The sequence below is a fragment of the Salminus brasiliensis genome, chromosome 1 (assembly GCF_030463535.1).
Source record: "Salminus brasiliensis chromosome 1, fSalBra1.hap2, whole genome shotgun sequence".
In the NCBI taxonomy this organism is placed as follows: Eukaryota; Metazoa; Chordata; class Actinopteri; order Characiformes; family Bryconidae; genus Salminus; species Salminus brasiliensis.
The window spans coordinates 12,539,852-12,558,804 of record NC_132878.1 but is presented as its reverse complement, the minus strand read 5'-3'; the positions used below and the strand labels follow the sequence as shown (position 1 = coordinate 12,558,804).

Genomic DNA, 18,953 nt, shown 5'->3' with positions numbered 1-18,953 from the left:
GTGTTGTATTCACTTTGTGCACAGTGGCGAACAGACACTGAGGTCCGAAAGCATTTGGATAGTTTAACTTCTTATTTTAAAAGACCTGAAGCATTTCATAAATGTTGCTTATAACTTCCAATACGAGTCTTATATGAGTCTATACGAGTCTTTCTAGGAAACAGGTGCAATTTGTGTCTGCAACATTCAGTGAGATGCTTTAGGCAAAGAAAAAGTGCCAAATGTATTTCCAAAGCCTAAAGCCATTACCTCAAGTGTTTTTGTTAACATAATATGAGGGGGAAAACTATGTTCTAACATACTATGTTTAATAATTGTTCATTAGGACATGGCAATTTTCATGTCCATATTGACCAACATGGCATTTGCATCGTAATATATTTAAAATAAATGTTATTTTTAAACTTACATCTTTATTATTTTCTAAATTGTTTATGTGTCTATTATTTAAAATAAAAATATATTATAAAACACTTTTATTATTTGTGTACATCCCTCAGTTTGACTTACCACCCTGTCACACTAACTTGTTTTGAATATAAATAATGTACTGTTGCTTTAAATGACATAACAAAGATGACAACTGACATAATTTGAGACTTTGTAGCAGCCAGGAACAAAACAAAACAAGTTCTGATATTTATTTATATTAATTTGTTGGGTTTTTTATGTTACACGGGGCCCATAAAGCTCAACTCAGCCACCCTGTCACACAAAACAGAGATGCAAAATTGGATTAACTTCTGTAATTTAATTGATAAAAGAAAATCAATGTTCTTGATAAATATTTAGAAAATTGTAAGTAGAAATGGCACCTGTTTGTATTACAACTCATCACACATTATTGATAGTAGGGTAGTAGCTGTATTCAACCATTTAAACAGTAATGCATTACACTACTTCGTTACAGGAAAAAGGAATTACATGACTGTACCGCTTCATTTTGCAGTACATTTCCCCAACACTGTTCACAGTTTGCATCCTCTCAAACTCAACATTTTGGGCTAAACAGGAACAACAGATTACCAAACAGAACCCCCCTGTCACTGAACAATGACTAAATTGCCATCATATTAAATAGTGATGGTCAAAGTAAATTTGTATTAAACATTAATGTGATTAATTTGTGATTAAATAATATTAACACAAAAAAACATAACTTTTGTTTTTTGAGCTAAATGCTACAGCTGGCAAACCTGCCTGCTCAGCTCACTATCAACAATGAGCCTTTTGGAGTAAGCATTTCCTGGTGGGCATTAGCTAATGTTTTGAATAGAGGTGGCCTAAAGAGCAGCACACAAGCTTTGGATACTCGTCTACATTTTTTTTTAAACACATGCCCAAAATATTGCTCTCAAAACCATGCAAAACTAATATAAGCAATATACTCGTTTCATATTTTGACCATAATTTTAAGCTTGATAATAACTGCAGGTTAAAATATGACCAGTAGGCCTCAACAATACACTAGCTGTGTATAGTCCAGTGGTGATAGTGCAAATGAACTGAAATCAGATGTGAAGATAATAAATGTTTTCTGCCTGATGCTAACTTAATGTTAGCATAATGTCTTGCATAATGTCAAAGCCATGCAGTGTTAAATTATAAGGTATAATCAATATACTTTTAAATTATATATTTATTTGTAACCAAAATCTATTCATTTATAATTGTGTGATATTTTATTTAGTTAACTATTGTATTTGCTTTTTTATTTGTATATTTATTTTTTTATGTTGCCTGTTTTGTCCTCCCTAGAAAGATGTAGTGACTAAATAAGAAAAGCCTCTCATCTCCTGCAATTAGAACGTAAACAGCAAGCCCCTTAGCTCTCTACAAATAACTACACACACATTTTAAAATCTATTATTTGTACGACTTAAAATAATTAGCAGCCCCCAACACCAGAATGGTGTAGTATGTGTGAGAAATGAGACACTAATGCACATTCATTAAGAATGAATCACTTTGTTTGTTTACATTATTCCATTTGTTCCAGCACTGTAGAGAGGGCACACAAACACACATGAGCTACTAATTAAATTTCAGTTTCAGATCTACCTCTGCATTATTGTCAGAGTGTGAGGGTTGGGGGTCTGCAAAGATGCTTGTGTCCATTGGCCTCTTGAACCCATCTCTGATCACTGGTACTGAGAGTACTGTTTGGTCCTGTGAGTGGTGTTTACTGCTTAAATAGATGTTACATAATGAGTACGGGGTTAGCAGATTACTTGTACAAATCCCCAACACAAATATCCAGCAGTTTTAAAATAAAAACCTGAAGGATAAAGAGATCTAACATTTGTACATGACAGTACCCATCCGACTTGGTGCGTCAGCTTTTTAGAAACTTTAGAAACAGCTGCAGCTTCTGATAGCCCCTCCCCTTCCACTAAAAATGGCAGGCTGCAACAGAGTGATGCAATGAGTGCAGTGATAAGTGTGTAACATATTGCATGCAATACCTCCCATGTCCCATGTAGTTCCCATGTGTACAGTTTTTTGGTTTGGTTTGTTGTGGGTGGCGGTTACTACAGTCCCTGCTCTATAATGTTAACTAAGTAGTATCTTATGTTGACACATTTATTCTTTCATTGACATTAGAATCTAATCTAATCGCTAAAAATCTAATCGCTAAACTGGCTAAATATTTTTCAGCCTCTCTGTTAAGCTCTACTCCGATTGGATTTGTTTGTCGGGAGCTGTCTGAAGTAGTAAAACACTATTTTCAGTGATTGTATCTGGAGGGCAATAAAGTTTACAGCAGGATGAGCAAGTTACTAGCGGGTTCTATACTGTGATTATCTGATCACAGAAAACTAAACATTAATGCTAATACTCTGCCTGTCTACATACTCTCAAAAAATTCTTCTTTAAGGGTTCTTCAGAGGTGGCTCAGCGGTTAGAGCGCCGGGCTATTGATAACCGGGTTGTGGCACTCCCCAGGCACTGGAGTTGGCTGCCCACCTGTGTGTGTGTGTGTGTGTATGTGTGTATGTACTACCACAGATGGGTTAAATGCAGAGGACACATTTTGCTGTACAGTGACAAATACGTGCACCTTTACCTTTAAACACAATGGTTCTGTATAAAATTATGACAGCAAAAAAATATGTGGATGCCTAAATCATTATTTGCCTGGTTGTTAATTTGTATGGGGTTTTATATAAAACTAATAGAATTAGATCTAATAAGAACTAATAAAATATAGAATTAATAATTAATAAAATGGTTCTCTTTAAAAGCCAAAAGTGTTACAGTATCATTAAAGAACCTTCTGTTTTAGAGTGAGAGCAAGAAAATGGTTGAGACAGTTCTCCATTTGGGATGTGTTTAATATGGATTTAGAGAGACTAAATGTAGTGAGGGTGGTACGGTGGCACCGCAGGTAACGCATGTGTTGTACAGCTCCTGGGGCCTGGGCTTTTTCTGGGTGAGTGTGGGCTCATCCTAAAAGGTCAATTATGCCCTTAGCAAGAGCCCTGAGTGGCTCAGCAGACTAAGACGCTGACACTATGGCCTGAGGATGGCGAGTTCGAATCCCAGGTCATTCTGCTTCACCATCAGCAGCCAGAGTCCAAAAGGGCACAATTGGCCATGCTCTCTCTGGGTGGTTTTACCATTTCCCTAGGGATCTGACACTTTCTTCCAAGCACATTGTCTGCAGTTCGAAAAGAGGCAGTGGCTGATTTTACATGTATTGGAGGAGGCGTGTGTTTGTCCTCCTAGTGTTGGGATAGGGGGAGTCCTGAGTGAGTGGGTGGGTTATTTGACTAAGCTAAATTGACGTCACAGTCTAATGTATAGGTACAATGCTTAGACAGTTGCGCTACTCAGGATGTACATTAAGTCCAACGAGGGCATTAGTCTCACTCTTACATTGCCTGGCAAAGCTCCAGCAATAAGGTTGAAAGTAAGACATTTTTGCTGCCTAAAAATACAACAGGCTCGTTTGATGAGACTCTCAAGACTCTCATCTGTCAGCCAGCTTTCTGGAGTGTTGCTGGTGAGCTAAAAACATGATCCAGCTTTCTGCTAAGCAGCTGTGGTTGTAATGGTTGTAATAGCTGGACCCTGTAAGGCGCCTTGTAGGCTGAACTGACTTATTCCCAAAGTCCCATTACTTATTCCCTGATAAACTCCTGGCACTGCTCCAGCAGGTCTACGTTGAGTTACACAAAGCTTTATGCTGACCAGAAGCACAACAGTGGTTTCCAGTGGGAGCTAGTGTCCAGGTGAGATACATAAACTATAGATATGAAAATACCTATTCAACCTATAAGCTGAATAACTTAATAAACTCAGCATTTTGAGAAATATGACACTGGGGATTTTGATTTAGCAGAGGGCTAGACTATCTGGGACAGCACACAAGACACAGAGTTGTGACAAGACATTGTAGGCTTTTGCTCTTGAAGTCCATTGTTGGTCTGACTTCAGCATGAGGCAATGCAAGTAAAGCATGTCATCATGAAGATTACTGTGATATCTGAATCATGGGAAGAGCCTAAACATTAGACAACATGAAGAGAACTACGAGGACTGCTGGTACACTCTAAACACCCTGAAAGATTAAAACTTTTAAAATGGAAAGATTTTAACCAGGCTGTCAACCCGATTGCAAATATAAAGACTTTTTTCAATTATCCTAAATATTTGTGCCTTAATAATAATGATAATAATAATAATAATAACAAAAATCCTAAATAAAAAAAAAGTTTTTAATGAAGTTAAAGCTAGAAAGACTCATCTTCATCTTCCACATATTAAATTAAAAGCCATTGGAACTACGTCACAACAGCAGGCTTTGCCCATTTTGTAAGCTTTTGTTTTCAGGTAGAGGTCAGATTTTGACTCTGTGCGAGATATCAGATTATGGAGGTAAATTTTTGTTCAGCCAGGACTGATTACAGTAACCGCAGGGGTAAGTGTGAATGAGTAACGCAAGTAGGAACTGGGTCAGTTGCCAATCGGGTCAACATAAGCATTTGCTCAAGTACTGTATATAGCACTGTGGCTAGGTGGCTATGATGGGTGACAAATTATTCAAGCAATATTAGCATTAGTCTTGGTTAAATTAGACATACCTGAATCTGCCTGGCAGCATCGGACATCCAGTCACAAGACAGAAAGAGAGCGAGAGGCAGACAGACGTGCACGGATAGACAGATAGATAGATATGAAATTCCTTGTTTAATAAGGCTATTAATAAGGCTTGTAGGGGGAAAAACACTAAGCTCTGCTTCTATTGGCTGGTTTACGACAGGTCACAGAAACCACATATTATAGCACAGTTTTAACACTGGAACAAAAACCCTATTATTATTTCTGAGTTTACCGCATAGTGTTGCCCAGACAAGACACAACAACCATGTTCACCATTTATGTTGGACACAGATGGAACTTGGCGGCATTTAGCAGACGCTCTTATCCAAAGCGACTTATAAAAGTGCTTTGCTATTTACCCAAGAAAAAACCTCAGCTAGTTAGAATAGACTAATAGTTCAAAGATACCTTTAATTTTAGACTCTACTAAACACAAGTCAATATGGTGACCATAGTACTCTGCTATTCGTCCAAGTATTCTCTGAAGAGGTGGGTCTTCAGTCTGCGTTTGAAGACAGCGAGCGACTCAGCCGTTCGGACACCCAGGGGAAGCTCGTTCCACCACTTCGGTGCCAGGCCAAAAAAAGGCCTGGACGCTTGTCTTCCGTGGATTTTGAGGGATGGCGGATCGAGCCAAGCCGTACTTGAAGCTCAAAGGGCTTTTGACCATTGCCATCAAGTATGGAGGGGCTGGTCCGTTCTTGGCTTTGTAGGCCAGCGTCAGGGTTTTAAATCTGATGTGGGCAGCAGCTACAGAAAGCCAGTGAAGGGAACGCAGCAGTGGAGCACACGTGTCCAGAGCGGTGGGCAGCCATCGCTGCGGCACTGATCTATTAAAATGCTGTTAGCAAGAAGAAGAGCTTGTAGCCAGGTTAGCTTTTAGCCTTGCCCCCACTTGCTTTCCTGGGTTTTGCTTTATTTAGTGATTTAGTGAAGCTGTTATTCGGCTTGTTGTTTTTAGAGAATTAGCATGAATGCATCTTTGAACTCTGTATGAACTGTGATGAAGCACAAGCAGACTTCCTGACGCTGTTGCTAGAAGAAGCAGTGCACTGCTTGAGGTGTGACTATCTGCTTCAGAAAACAAGAGGCCAGGGCAGGACTTCCCTTCAGCTCTCTCAGTGTTGCAGAGTGCAGCGTTTCTTTAGTGAACACTGCATATTCAAGGCTTCTTTCAAGCCAATCATGTACTGACTTTGTTATGTTTACCATGTTTAGAGTATGTTAATCTGCTGAGATGCGACTTTAAGAGCGAGGCTTCTGCCAACAGTCTCTCCTGGACTCGTGAGCGTAAAGCTATGTTAAATTAAAAAGAGCATAAACAATTCTATTTGAGTAGTTTCCTTTCTAAAGAAAAATCCACCACACCAGTAAAACATAAGATGGTACTCGTCTTTTGAAGTGTGTTCAGTTTGGCAGTCAGCTGAGGACGTCCAGTTTGTTTTTGAGGGAGTGAGTGATGGAGAGAGAAGAGATGGTAAAAGTTACTGGGCTAATGTTAGCTTTAAGCTATAGCGTGGATCCCCATGTGCCTGTGTCTTTCACTGCGTTGCATGCTGTGTTTAAGCTCCCCTTTTGCAGACGATAGCGCAGGAAATGCCACAGTAATGAGGCGGTGTTCAGGTAGCAACCCATATTCCCATAACTAGCAATGTCTGGAAGTCTGGAGGTGTTGAGCTGCTCTCCAGCATCAACAACACCATTTTCACCTGAAGTCGCTTTCGTAGTTTACTGTTTCACCAGCTTGGATTAGGGCTAACAGGGTTTTCGCTATTGGGCGAGGTTTATGGACGTACAGTTTACGAGTCTGACTGTTAGGAAACAGGTTTGGGGGGGTTTGAACTGGCTGCAGCTCTGTTTTTGAGCTTCACGGTATGTCACTTCCATGTGCCAAACTTTCATTATTCAACTACGCCAAGAAAAATACAGTTAGACATTCTAGGACACCGTTAATAACAGAAAAGCAAGAATTTGGTGTCATTTTCTGCTTTCTGCATATGTACGTATTTATACTCCAGTCATTGCTGGCAGCCTGTTTTTCTTGACAGTCTTCATTAACATTTGGTGTCCCCAGGGTGGAGGCCAGATGGTAGATCCTTGATACTCTTAACAGCACATCAGGTATGAAGGAAAGCACCTTTACCGTGACTTCTTCTGAAAGCGCTCAGACCAATTGCACACTATAACAGCTGTACGAACATCACATAAACCATGGAATCACGATGTGAATCGAGTGGGACCCTGTGAATCCAGGAGCTGCTCTTCCTATCTGAACCATGCCCAGTGAAACTGCACCTCATTTGACCAAAATAGAGTATTTCAAAGTGTCCTCAACACCAACGTCACATATGTTTAATTTCACAGTACGCCTTATAAGTGAATATCAGCATGAGTCTAAAGAGCAGCTACCTCGCTTATCTTCACGGGTGGTTTAGTCAGCATGATGAATGTTTAAAAAGTGTTTTCTGCCCAGATACAGCTAAATGTCTTTAAGTCATTGAAATTCACCTCATGACAGTGCATGGCAATGACACAAAACACACAACCCTGGCAACCAAGGAGATTTGCAGGGCCACAAAGTGTAGTGTTGACTAGCAAACTAAAGTAGTCAATCTACATCAAGCGGAGCACACGTTCCACATGCTGAAAACGAGCTGAAAGACCCAGCGATGAGCGGTCACTGAGGACAATGGCTGTGTGGGCCTCAAAGAGCATCTCCAGAGAAATTGCATGCCTATCATAGTCCTTAGAAGCCATTACATCTAACGGATATTCAGCGACATCTGGATCAAACATGGATTCCTTATTGAACATCTACTTGGTCTGTCTTGGTCCAAATATTTTTGGTGCCACGATAGTGAAGTGACCAAAAAACCCAAGAGATAATCAAGAGCTGGCTCAAGCCTAACCACCATATGTCCAAAAGTATCCAGATTCTAATTAGTACATTTAACTATTTTAAATGTGCCCCCAACCCACTTCTAGAAAATTCAATAGAATGGGGCACTCTAGAGCAAGGGTGGGCAGTTTCAGTCCTGGAGGGCTGGATTCCTGCACAGTATTTTGCTTTTCCTGCTACACTCGCCTGTTAATTGCCAGGTTTTGTAGGTCTGTTCGAGGAAGGAAATCAGCAAACAGTGCTGGACTTGAACCTAAAGCCAAAATGCTCAAGAGGGGTATGGAGCCCCCTGTTATTGGGCTGTACGGAACATTTGGGGTGAGTTGAGGTGGTATTTGTGACCCAGACCTGAACATCTAACATCAGTACCTGACCTCACTAATGCTTTTGATGGCTGAACGCAATCAGTAGCTCACAGCAATGTTCCAACATCTAGTATGAAGCCTTCCCAGACATATAGAGGTTGTTACTGCTGGAAAGGAAGGAAATTCCATATTACTTCCATTGATTTGAGAAAAAAAATTGGATGTGACTGTGTCAGCAATCTTTTTAGCGCTGGCTTAAACATGGGTTCCTCCCTGAACATCATCATCTTCATTCATCCATCCAAGTACCTCTGAGGTGACTAAAATATGGCATATTTTTTTTTAGTGGATCAGCAGTTTTGCTTCGGTTCTGCTGCCACTTCTTGATCCAGAGTGTTGAAGAACACAAAGACCTATGTTTATAACCCTGTCAGGCATGGTGTCCATGTACGAGGGCAGGTGAGTCGAGGCCATTTTCCTGGTGAATTAGGTGTTAGCAAAGTACAAACCACTGAGTTACTAGCGTCATTACTTGAGTGTAAGATTAACCTTGATCATGAGTTCAGTTATTTTGGAGTTTGGATACCTCAAACTAAGGCAGCTGACTATTAGTTGAATACAACAATTCTGTTAATTCAATAAAAGTATTGGGACACCTGCTCATTCATTGTTTCTTCTGAAATCAAGGGTATTAAAAAAGGGTTGTTCCTGCCTTAGATGGAGTAACTGTCTCTACTGTCTAGGGAAGGCGTTCTACTAGATCTTGGAGCGTTGCTATGTGGATTTAATTGCATTCAGTGACGTGAGAGTTAGTGAGGTCAGGATGTTGGATGATCACCACTCTACCTCATCCCAAACTCCCCAACTCATCCCAAAGTAACGGATGGAGCATCATCCATCATTCCAGAGAACACAGTTCCACTGCTCCACAGCTGTGTGTGTGTGTGTGTCTGTGTGCATTTGCTGAGTCTATTCACTAGAAGTGGTATCCACAAACATTTGGACATATACTGTATGTTCTTAAACATTTGACTATGTTTAAAGGACCCATGTTCGACCAGCTAGAAAGTGGAATCTATGGAATCTCTGTTTTTGCATCACACACACACACACACACACACACACATAAATAAATATATATAACCTCATATCTCCAAACTATTCCACAGCAAAAGAAGGAAATAACAATCTTAACTTTTAATGGTAAAGTAAATATAAGATATGCATATTTGAGTCATTTTGGAGCATTTCTATTGGTCCACTCACCATGGAAATAAAGTAAAAAGTAAAAGAAAAAAAAGGCAAAAATGAAGATTTAGGTTTTTTCTGTGACCGTGACAATATGTAAATGACATCAAAAAGCAGTCTAATGGGCGGGGCTACACTTTTGTGACATCACAAATACAGTGATTTCACAATGGGCTGTTTGCTGCTTAGTTTTCCTATATGGACTGTACAGACCTGGGCATACTGTGGTACATTCTGAACCCTTATCAGTCAAAAATGAATAGTTATAATAGCCCTGAATTAAAGGGACTAATGTTAAAACATAAATGACGGATGGCAGATGGTAAGAGTTAAAAAAAAGTGCTCTGTTTTTAACATGCTGCTCTTGTGTGTTATCTGTAAGGGCTCTGATGAGAACTTTAAAGCAGATGAAATTGTAACAAGTGATGAATTAATTGGAGGGCCTCCTCCGCTGCCGCAGACAGATGGGCTCGTTAAGATCGCTGATGACATTTGTTAGTTGCACATTTAACTGTTGTGGTGATGGTGGAGGCGCAAAGGCGGCGAGGAAAACAAGCCCAAAGCCCCGAGGCCCCCATACACACACTGAGAGAGCGAGAGAGAGAGAGAGAGAGAGAGAGAGAGATAGAGAGAAAGACTCCCACAAAATCTCAGAGCATAAGCGTGAGCTGTAAAACAGTGACCTCTAGTGGACATTTAGAAAAACTGTCCTGTCTGTCCAAACTGACTTTAATTTGTAGATACAAGTTTAGGATATCAAATGGGACAAAGATAAATTGGGACAAAGACAAATAATCGTGTCTCTTTTCCATGTGTTTCTTAGTGTTTCCATGTGGCCTTGTGGTGTTTTCACCAGACTTTCCCTCGTTCACAAGTGCGTCAGTGTCCTTACTGTGAGGAAACCTGAAGGCTGGAGTGAAGTGATCACAGCCTTTGCAGCCTACACTGACCTCTCTGGCTAGATTAAGTGTAAGTGAGCTGTAATTGGCACATACCTGCATGAGCAAACTCTGTTTAACCTGCATTCGCTCGTCTATTGTAGATAATTACCCCTGGTAGCCTGAGGACTGACATGTGATGGTGAAAGGTTGTGTGACCTCAGTGCATATGCAGCACAAGCATAAGCATAAGCATGGTGTGCCAGAGACCTGCGTAAGGTCTAAAGAGTGGAGTACAAAGATGGTGTTGATTAGTGACCTACAGCCTGTAGGAGAATGGACAAATGCACTGCTGTACATTTACACTCATTTTCATTCAGGTGAATTCAGTAAGAAGAATCGGACTGAAAAACAACACGGTGAACACACAAAGGCTTTGTTATGCTTTATTTGGGCCTGGTATCCACACACTTCACATCATCAGAGCTTATGAGGGTACATATCTGGCATGTGAGTGTTTGTGTGTGTTGTTGCACGGGTGCTGTTTTGTTAAGAATATTGCTTCAGTCAAACTCAAGATAGATCATACAGATTATACATCGCACTGCTATACGTCTATATTCCTGGTATATAGAAACATATTAGATGCTTTTAAACTGATTATGTAATTAAACAGTAGAAATCAAAAGTGAAGAGCTGCAGCCCTGAAACGAGAGAAGCACTTGGTAAGGCACGTATGGCCATGTCCCATAATCACTACTGTTCCTTACTCACATTATATATATAAATACACACACATAAACACACACGTACATACATGTGTGTATATGTACATATACAGACAAAAACCTTGTCTCTATATTTTTGCTGTTTTTGATCTCTTGACATTTTGTGTATCTGGCAGTTGTTCTTTACACTGTGTCAAAATGTCATGATAAATGGATCAATAGAAATACTCCAAAATTACCTGAAATAAATTATTTTTACATTGACTAACTAAAAGTTCAATTTGGCCACAAATTAAAAAACAACTGCGAGATTCATATTCTGTCAAAAAAAAATGACACAAAATGTCAAAAACAGCATAACTTGAGATTTTATATATATATTTATATATATATATATATATATATATATGTATATATATATATGTATAATTACTGTATTTGTATTAGTATTTGTATTAGTTTTCCGACATAATGTAATTCTGGACTTTTGAGGTTATACTTTGGCATGACTTATATTAAAAACAGACAAGAAAAAACATCAAAGAAGAAATGCTAAAATGGTCCCCCACCAGACATGCTCTGGAGTGAACAATATGTAGAAAACCAACCGCCAGCGCTCTGCTTCATGTAATTCAACATGTACGAAACATTATATTTAAAATATATTTTTGAATAAAAAAGCAGCTAATGCATTTTCCATATCAGACAATATAGACAACAGTAGATTATTATAACGTTACTTTTCCATAGTGAACATAATACAGGAGTGCAGCAGTTTACAACTCAGACATCAATACTCATTAATAACATGTCATTCTGTATGGCAGTACCGCTCTGAAACCGACACACGCTGCATTCTGATTTACAGGGAACCGATGCTGCTTTAAGTGTTGGCACCTGTAACTGCTAAAATAGATAAGGAGGCTAAGTTGTTATGGTTTGATGATGTTAACACTGTTAAGAGTCTGAACATATAATGTGTGATGCAAAGACGAATGCCCAAGAAATGTGCCTCGAAAAGTGGTTTTAAATTTATCAATTAAAATATCAATTAAATCCCTTTTGCATTTCCCCTAAAACAAATTCAAGGCAATGATAACACGGAAATGTTGGCATGGGCAGACCCGAAGTGATAACGAAACATGGATAACTGTTAACATCAATGAATGAGTGAATAATAATAATAACTATAATAACAATAGCAGTAATGACAATAAAAAAGAGCAGTTGTGTAATAGTCTCTCTTGCACCACTCGGGTACTTCTGAGCACCTTGTTATCTGCCCACCAATAGCAGATCACTGTCCTCCTCCGTCCATCCAAACCGAGTCCGCACGAGTCAATCAGCGTGGGCCGAGAGCTGAGAGTGTAGCTGAAGTTCAGGTTTCGCTGAAAGAATCAATAGACTTGACGAGTGCTGCCCACTCTGGCGGTCTGCCGGCCGGCCTCTGGTCGTCTTTTCCCCTCAGGTCATAAACTGCGTGTAGCCCTCGGCGCCTGTTACTATGACATCCATCCATATTCGCATGGCCTCTGGGGAAGGGGCCACCATGAAGTAGAGCCGGTCGTGGGTTTTCACGCAGAAGGTCAGGGAGGGATTCGGACTCTTATCGGGACACAACAAAGAGGGAAAAGTGTGAGCAGGGCGAAGGAGAAGTGACAGAATAACAGTAGACAAGAGGGGGGAAAAAACGAAGCAGAGAGAAGCATGACGAAACGAACATGAAGCTGCCTTTGATCTGCGTCTCTTTCTGCTTGCCGTAAGAAATTCTCTTTACGCGAGACGTCTGTGTTTAAACTTTCACTATAAACTCGCCAGCCGTCAGGGCGCGATCGATGGCTCCGGCTTTGTGTTATTGATGCTGATTCTAAACAGAGGGTACAAATACAGAGCGGAAGTGAGACGCAGGGTGTGTTTTTTTTATCTATTTAGTTTTTTAATACCTTAGTAGCGCTGCGTAGGTGGTCGTAATAGACTTCCTCGATGGCCTGGAAATAGATGACTCCCTTCAGCTTGGTCTCGTGTTTGTCTGAAAGCAGAAAAGAGCTTTTTTCAGGAATAAGTAAAACATAGGCCAATAGGTTTTATTGAAATAACTGCTATACGGGTACTATGATATCTGAGTTATATCGCTATCAGTATATATCTGCTGAAACAAATGTCAGAATTAATCCAGTAACAATATTTGATGTATTTATTAACCACCAGAAGAACAGGGCTACTAAACTGAATATCTGCTTTTTCCTGTTGTACTGCATTTCACTGTTCTCATACAAAAAAAAATATCTTAATTTTTGCAGTTTTTCCTTTTTTTTTTTTACACAAATCTGAATCATATGAATTTGGCATGTGTTTTTATATGCTGTAAAAATTCACAATAAATGGACCAATAGAAATGCTCCAAAATGACACGGAATAAAATCCTTTTCCATCTACTTCCACTGAAAGTTAAGCAAAAGTTGCCATTTTGGAGATGCAATTTTTTTGGTGTGACACTGATGCTTCGCAACCCTGTACAAATAATTATTACATTATTATCACATTACATATTACATGATTTTGCTATGGAAAATCATTCCATAGCATCGGCCTACAACTCCCACAGGACATCTGCCAAGCTGTTTCAGAAACAACGAATGCAAGAGGGTTAAATGTTGGTCAATAACTCTTGTTAAATGATTGCCGCTGCAGACCATTAATTATTTAAAAAGCCTGGATTTCTAACAGCTGTTTCAACAAGAAAAGTCATCTCCGTTCACTTTACAGGAATGACATTTATGACTTATTTAAAGAAAGAAAGAAAGAAAGAAAAGAGCCAATTTAAGCACACATTTGCAAGCTTATAGTTTTACATGCCACTTAAACAAACTCCATTCATTCTATCCTACACTACAACTGCTGTGATATAGTCAAGTGCAAAAGTTTGGGCACCCCTGTTCAAATGACATGCTTGACGTGTTGATTTTCTAAGTGAAAACAAGTGAATAAATCTACTTAATGAAATAAGTCATCTCAAATATGTGAAAACAGAGACCATTTTTGAAATTAAATTGAACAAATTATATTATATATTATTTATTTATTATATCCCACATTTTTATGTCTATTTTTTCCAAAGCAGTAATTATGCTTTAAAATGTGTGCTCTCTGTACATTACTACTAAGGTACTGACTTTCACCTACAAGTCACCTACAACACACAACTATTGCATATGACTCTATGTACATTATGTGCAGTAACTGTAATACTCGTATTGCTGTAACTCTCCAGTTTCATATCATACAGACTGCTTTGCATGTGCACTTGCAGAGGGACTGTGAAGATGCTTTGTTTTATTTATCGCTGGCATAAATCTGTCAGAATCAGCACAGCCCCAGGGCCAAAACCCAGCATTTACAGTATACATTCACACAGACAGAGCTATAGCAGCACATACAGCGTGAGTCACCTAAAACCACCACTGCCGCTTTTTAATCAATGCCACCCACTGGAAACCAGTAATTCTAAGGAAGTTAAAGCCAATTTATTTTAATCTTGCAAAAAAGAAAAAAAAAAAGAAATATAAGCCCCGTTTTTTACCACGACTTCTGAAGCGCTGCAGTGCGCTGTAAGCTTCCGCCACACCTGTATCGACGGTTTAAATTGAACAGATTCCTTTGAAACGCCTCCCGCCGTTATTTTTTATTCCTTTTATTTTTACGACCCTGTCTCCTTTCATTATCCAAATGTGCTTAGTAATGGGCTGGATTGTTTTGGGCTTTTTTGTGTTTTTGAAGAGTTGTAAGTCTGGTTTTGTTAGTCACGACCAAGCCGGGGGTAAATCTTCCAACCATCCCCCCTTCCACCCTCACCCCACCCCACACACACACACACACACACACCCCTCTCAAACGCAGGGCTGGAGAAAGTATTGCAGTTTATTTCATCATCATCATCACTACTACTAACATGGGGAGTGAGGGGGTGAAAAGGCTACACACATGAGCTACGTGTGTGTGTAAGAAAGAGAGAGAGGGTGAGAGTGAAAAGCGAGAAAGGCAGGACGAGTGAAGAAAAAGAACGTATGGTGAGGAGAATGGCCCAAAAAGAAACATCAGAACACTCCATGACTTCATTACTCGGCTGTAACGAGGGCGGGTCACGGGGTGCGGAGATGCCGCTGTTTTTTTGCCGGCTGAAGCTTTATGCCATTCTGCAGTCTGTTTCAGGACTTACTCCATCTTTTTTTTTTTTTTTTACAATTAAGCCACGTTGGAAATAATAACAGAAATGAAGAGTTTGACCTGAATAATGAGCTTCTCTACAGTTTAACATGCTTCCAGTGAGCTCCGCAGTCCAAATCGTTTATTCAAAAGATTCATCATAATGCAAAATGTTGAATATTCCCATAAGCTGCTGCATCAAATGTGATTAATGTCAAACGTAATGCAGCAAACGGGATTTCATGGCCGTGGTTCTGCTTTTTGAGCTGTAGTGGAGAGAACTTTATTTCTGTACAGCAGAACTGCTCCCTGTCCTCCACACCACACCTACCCACGTAATAGGAGAAGGTCCTCTTTAGGCGGTCGAAGACAAACCAGCGCTTCTTCCACGACTTGATCTTGCCGCCCATCTTGACCAGGTGGCCTTTGCACATTTTCTCGGTGACGATGACGTAGGGGCAGGTGTCCACACAGTGACCCGCCGACTCCACGTGAGAGCGCAGGTCGAACTCCTCCTTCCGGATGGGCAGGTAGCGTGTCATTGGACGAGCCTACGACAGCAATGTGAGATATGGTATTTGCATAAGTGTATTTAATCATGTTTAACATTGTTATTAACCTTTAAATGTTTTATTGTTAGAAATCTTAATTGTGAAATTAACTTAAATTACTTAATTGGAAAAAAAAATCCATTTAACATTTTGATGAATCAGCAGCGATTAGTTGGCAATTCGCATGATGATAATGCATAGTTTAAGATCTCACACTGATCACAATTACAGAGCAGGATGCATACCCTATTCATATTGATTTTTTGTGCTACATAGAGATTTCATTTATTGGCACTGTCACAAAAAGGGCGACTTTACAGGAGATGGACTTTTAATGAAGTCAAAAAATATATACATATATTTGTATTAATTTTTATTATTAATATTTATACATTTAGTATTGTAAAGGTTTGAAAGGTTACCCTTTTTCCTATTAGATGTATAACATGACATTTAGAAGACTAGTGAATGAATTGATTTTTCATAATTACTATAATATGAAGAATGTATAGTATACTATGCTGTCATTTCTATAAGAGTATAAGTGAGTCAGAATATTATACAGTGAGGTGCTTTTTGCTGCACGTACACTTGGTGTTTTTATAGTAACATTTTTCCCCCACCATCTCCCTGAATAGTGTTTCCAGAAAATTTCCATAACTGTGTGGACAGCTCGGAATACATTTGTAAGGTGTATTCATACAACGTCCTGCGGTATTGCCCTGCCCTCTGTAATTCCTCGCCTCAGCCTCCTGCCCCTCCTTTTTCCTCTCGTCTTTTCATCTTTCCATCCTGTCTTCCTCTCACCATCTGTCTGAGTGTCTCCTCTCATCCGCCTGCTGTGCGGCGCTGTGCAGCCCCTGCGCTCTTCCCACAGCAACCTACCCCTCACCTTCATGTTACACCCCCCCACCAGTATTCAGAGAATGACCTGATAAAGACTTTTAACTCCTGACTTTGGAGGCTTATGATGTACGTCCATTGACCCCAGCGCTGGAGGCAGAGATAAGTCACTTAGCCACTCAATGTAATTTACTTTCCACCAAACCCCATGGCGCTTCAGCAAGATGTTTTACTGATGTGGTGACTGCTGTGAGTGCTCTGCTTGTCTAGGATCAGAGTGCACACCTGCTTTTATCCATTTTTTTATAACCTGCTTTAACATTTAAAGCTATTAAAACTGTTTGGAAAACAGTTGGGTTGCACCTTTTCCTGTGATTTAAGTAAATGGTTGCACACACTTGATTGGACAAAATAGCTATTCTGCTGCGATAATTAAAAAAAGAAGAAAAACAAGAAACAACCCTTCAAAAAAACTGTAAATATTCTCTGGCACTTGGTATCGCGCCCTCCCCCGAGGCGATTCCGAGCCACCGCCTAAAGGCCCAAATCCCACTCATTTATGTTCATGTGTGTTTGGTTCAGTTCGTTTGTGTCCGTTGTTTGGTTCAAGAGTTACACCTGGGACTGGGGGATATTTAAGGTGCCTAGAATTGTACGCACTGGAGCCTCCAGGACGCCCTGAGGTTCTGCGTTGGTTTCATGTGTGCTTAGGACGGCTCAGGGTTCACCCACATTCAGGAGTCGGTCTCCCGGCTACTCACATATCAAGTAAGGCTCGCTCACTTCCCTTTGGATGCACAAGGTACCCACGCTCCAGCAAGGCGACCCATGCTCTCAGCGGCGCACTGCAGTTCCGGATTTGGTCAGTCTTGCCGTTTGGTCTAACGGCTGGTTCCCCAGCCCCCCTCGATTTGTTATCGAGCGTGGCTCAGGTTTTTGTTTACGTTAACCGTTAAGTATTTGGTCACCTACAAACAAGCAAGATTTCTGGCTGTCACAGACCTGTAACTTCTTCTTTAAGAGGCTTCTCTGTCCTCCACTCATTACCTGTATAATAGACACCTGCCCACAACCCCAAACAGTCACACTCCAAATTCCACTATGGTGAAGACCAAAGAGCTGTCGAAGGACACCAGAAACAAAATTGTAGACCCGCACCAGGCTGGGAAGACTGAATCTGAAATAGGCAAGCAGCTTGGTGTGAAGAAATCTACTGTGGGAGCAATAATCAGAAAATGGGAGACCTACAAGACCACTGCTAATCTCCCTCGATCAGGGGCTCCACGCAAGATCTCAGCCCGTGGGGTCAAAATGATCACAAGAACGGTGAGCAAAAATCCCAGAACCACACGGGGGGACCTAGTGAATGACCTGCAGAAAGCTGGGACCAACGTTACAAAGGCTATCATCAGTAACACACTACGCCGCCAGGGACTCCGATCTTGCAGTGCCAGACGTGTTCCCCTGCTTAAGCCAGTACATATCCGGGCGCGTCTGAAGTTTACTAGAGAGCATTTGGATGTTCCGGAAGAGTATTGGGAGAATGTCTTATGGTCAGATGAAACCAAAGTAGAACTGTTTGGTACAAACACAACTCGTTGTGTTTGAAGGAGAATGAATTCTGAGTTGCATCCAAAGAACACCATACCAACTGTGAAGCATGGGGGTGGCAACATCATGCTTTGGGGCTGTTTCTCTGCAAAGGGACTAGGACGACTGGTCTGTGTACATGAAAGAATGAATGGGGTCATGTATTGTGAGATTTTGAGTGCAAACCTCCTTCCATCAGCAAGGGCATTGCAGATGAAATGTGGCTGGGTCTTTCAGCATGACAATGATCCCAAGCACACTGCCAGGGCAACAAAGGAGTGGCTTCGTAAGAAGCATTTCAAGGTCCTGGAGTGGCCTAGCCAGTCTCCAGATCTCAACCCCATAGAAAACCTTTGGAGGGAGTTGTAAGTCAGTGTTGCCCGCCGACAGCCCCAAAACATCACTGCTCTAGAGGAGATCTGCATAGAGGAATGGGCCAACATACCAGCAACGGTGTGTGCCGACCTTGTGAAGACTTACAGAAAACGTTTGACCTCTGTCATTGCCAACAAAGGATATATAACAAAGCATTGAGATGAACTTTTGTTATTGACCAAATACTTATTTTCCTCAATTAATTGCAAATAAATTCTTTAAAAAAT

At 40.5% G+C, this 18,953-nt stretch overlaps 1 protein-coding gene across 6 annotated transcripts in view; it reads right to left on the bottom strand.

The window, feature by feature from the left end:
* Nucleotides 1-10,873: 10,873 nt before the first annotated feature.
* phldb1a (pleckstrin homology-like domain, family B, member 1a) overlaps nucleotides 10,874-18,953 on the bottom strand; it is an 88,238-nt gene continuing 80,158 nt past the window's right edge. For all 6 annotated transcript variants that reach the window (XM_072669413.1, XM_072669330.1, XM_072669597.1 and 3 more), the window contains 3 exons: nucleotides 15,699-15,918; nucleotides 13,108-13,193; nucleotides 10,874-12,769 (listed from right to left, as the gene is read on the bottom strand). In XM_072669413.1, coding sequence (XP_072525514.1) covers nucleotides 12,629-12,769; nucleotides 13,108-13,193; nucleotides 15,699-15,918 — 447 coding nt within the window. In that variant the 3' untranslated portion in view covers nucleotides 10,874-12,628. The remainder of the gene's footprint in view (nucleotides 12,770-13,107; nucleotides 13,194-15,698; nucleotides 15,919-18,953) is intronic.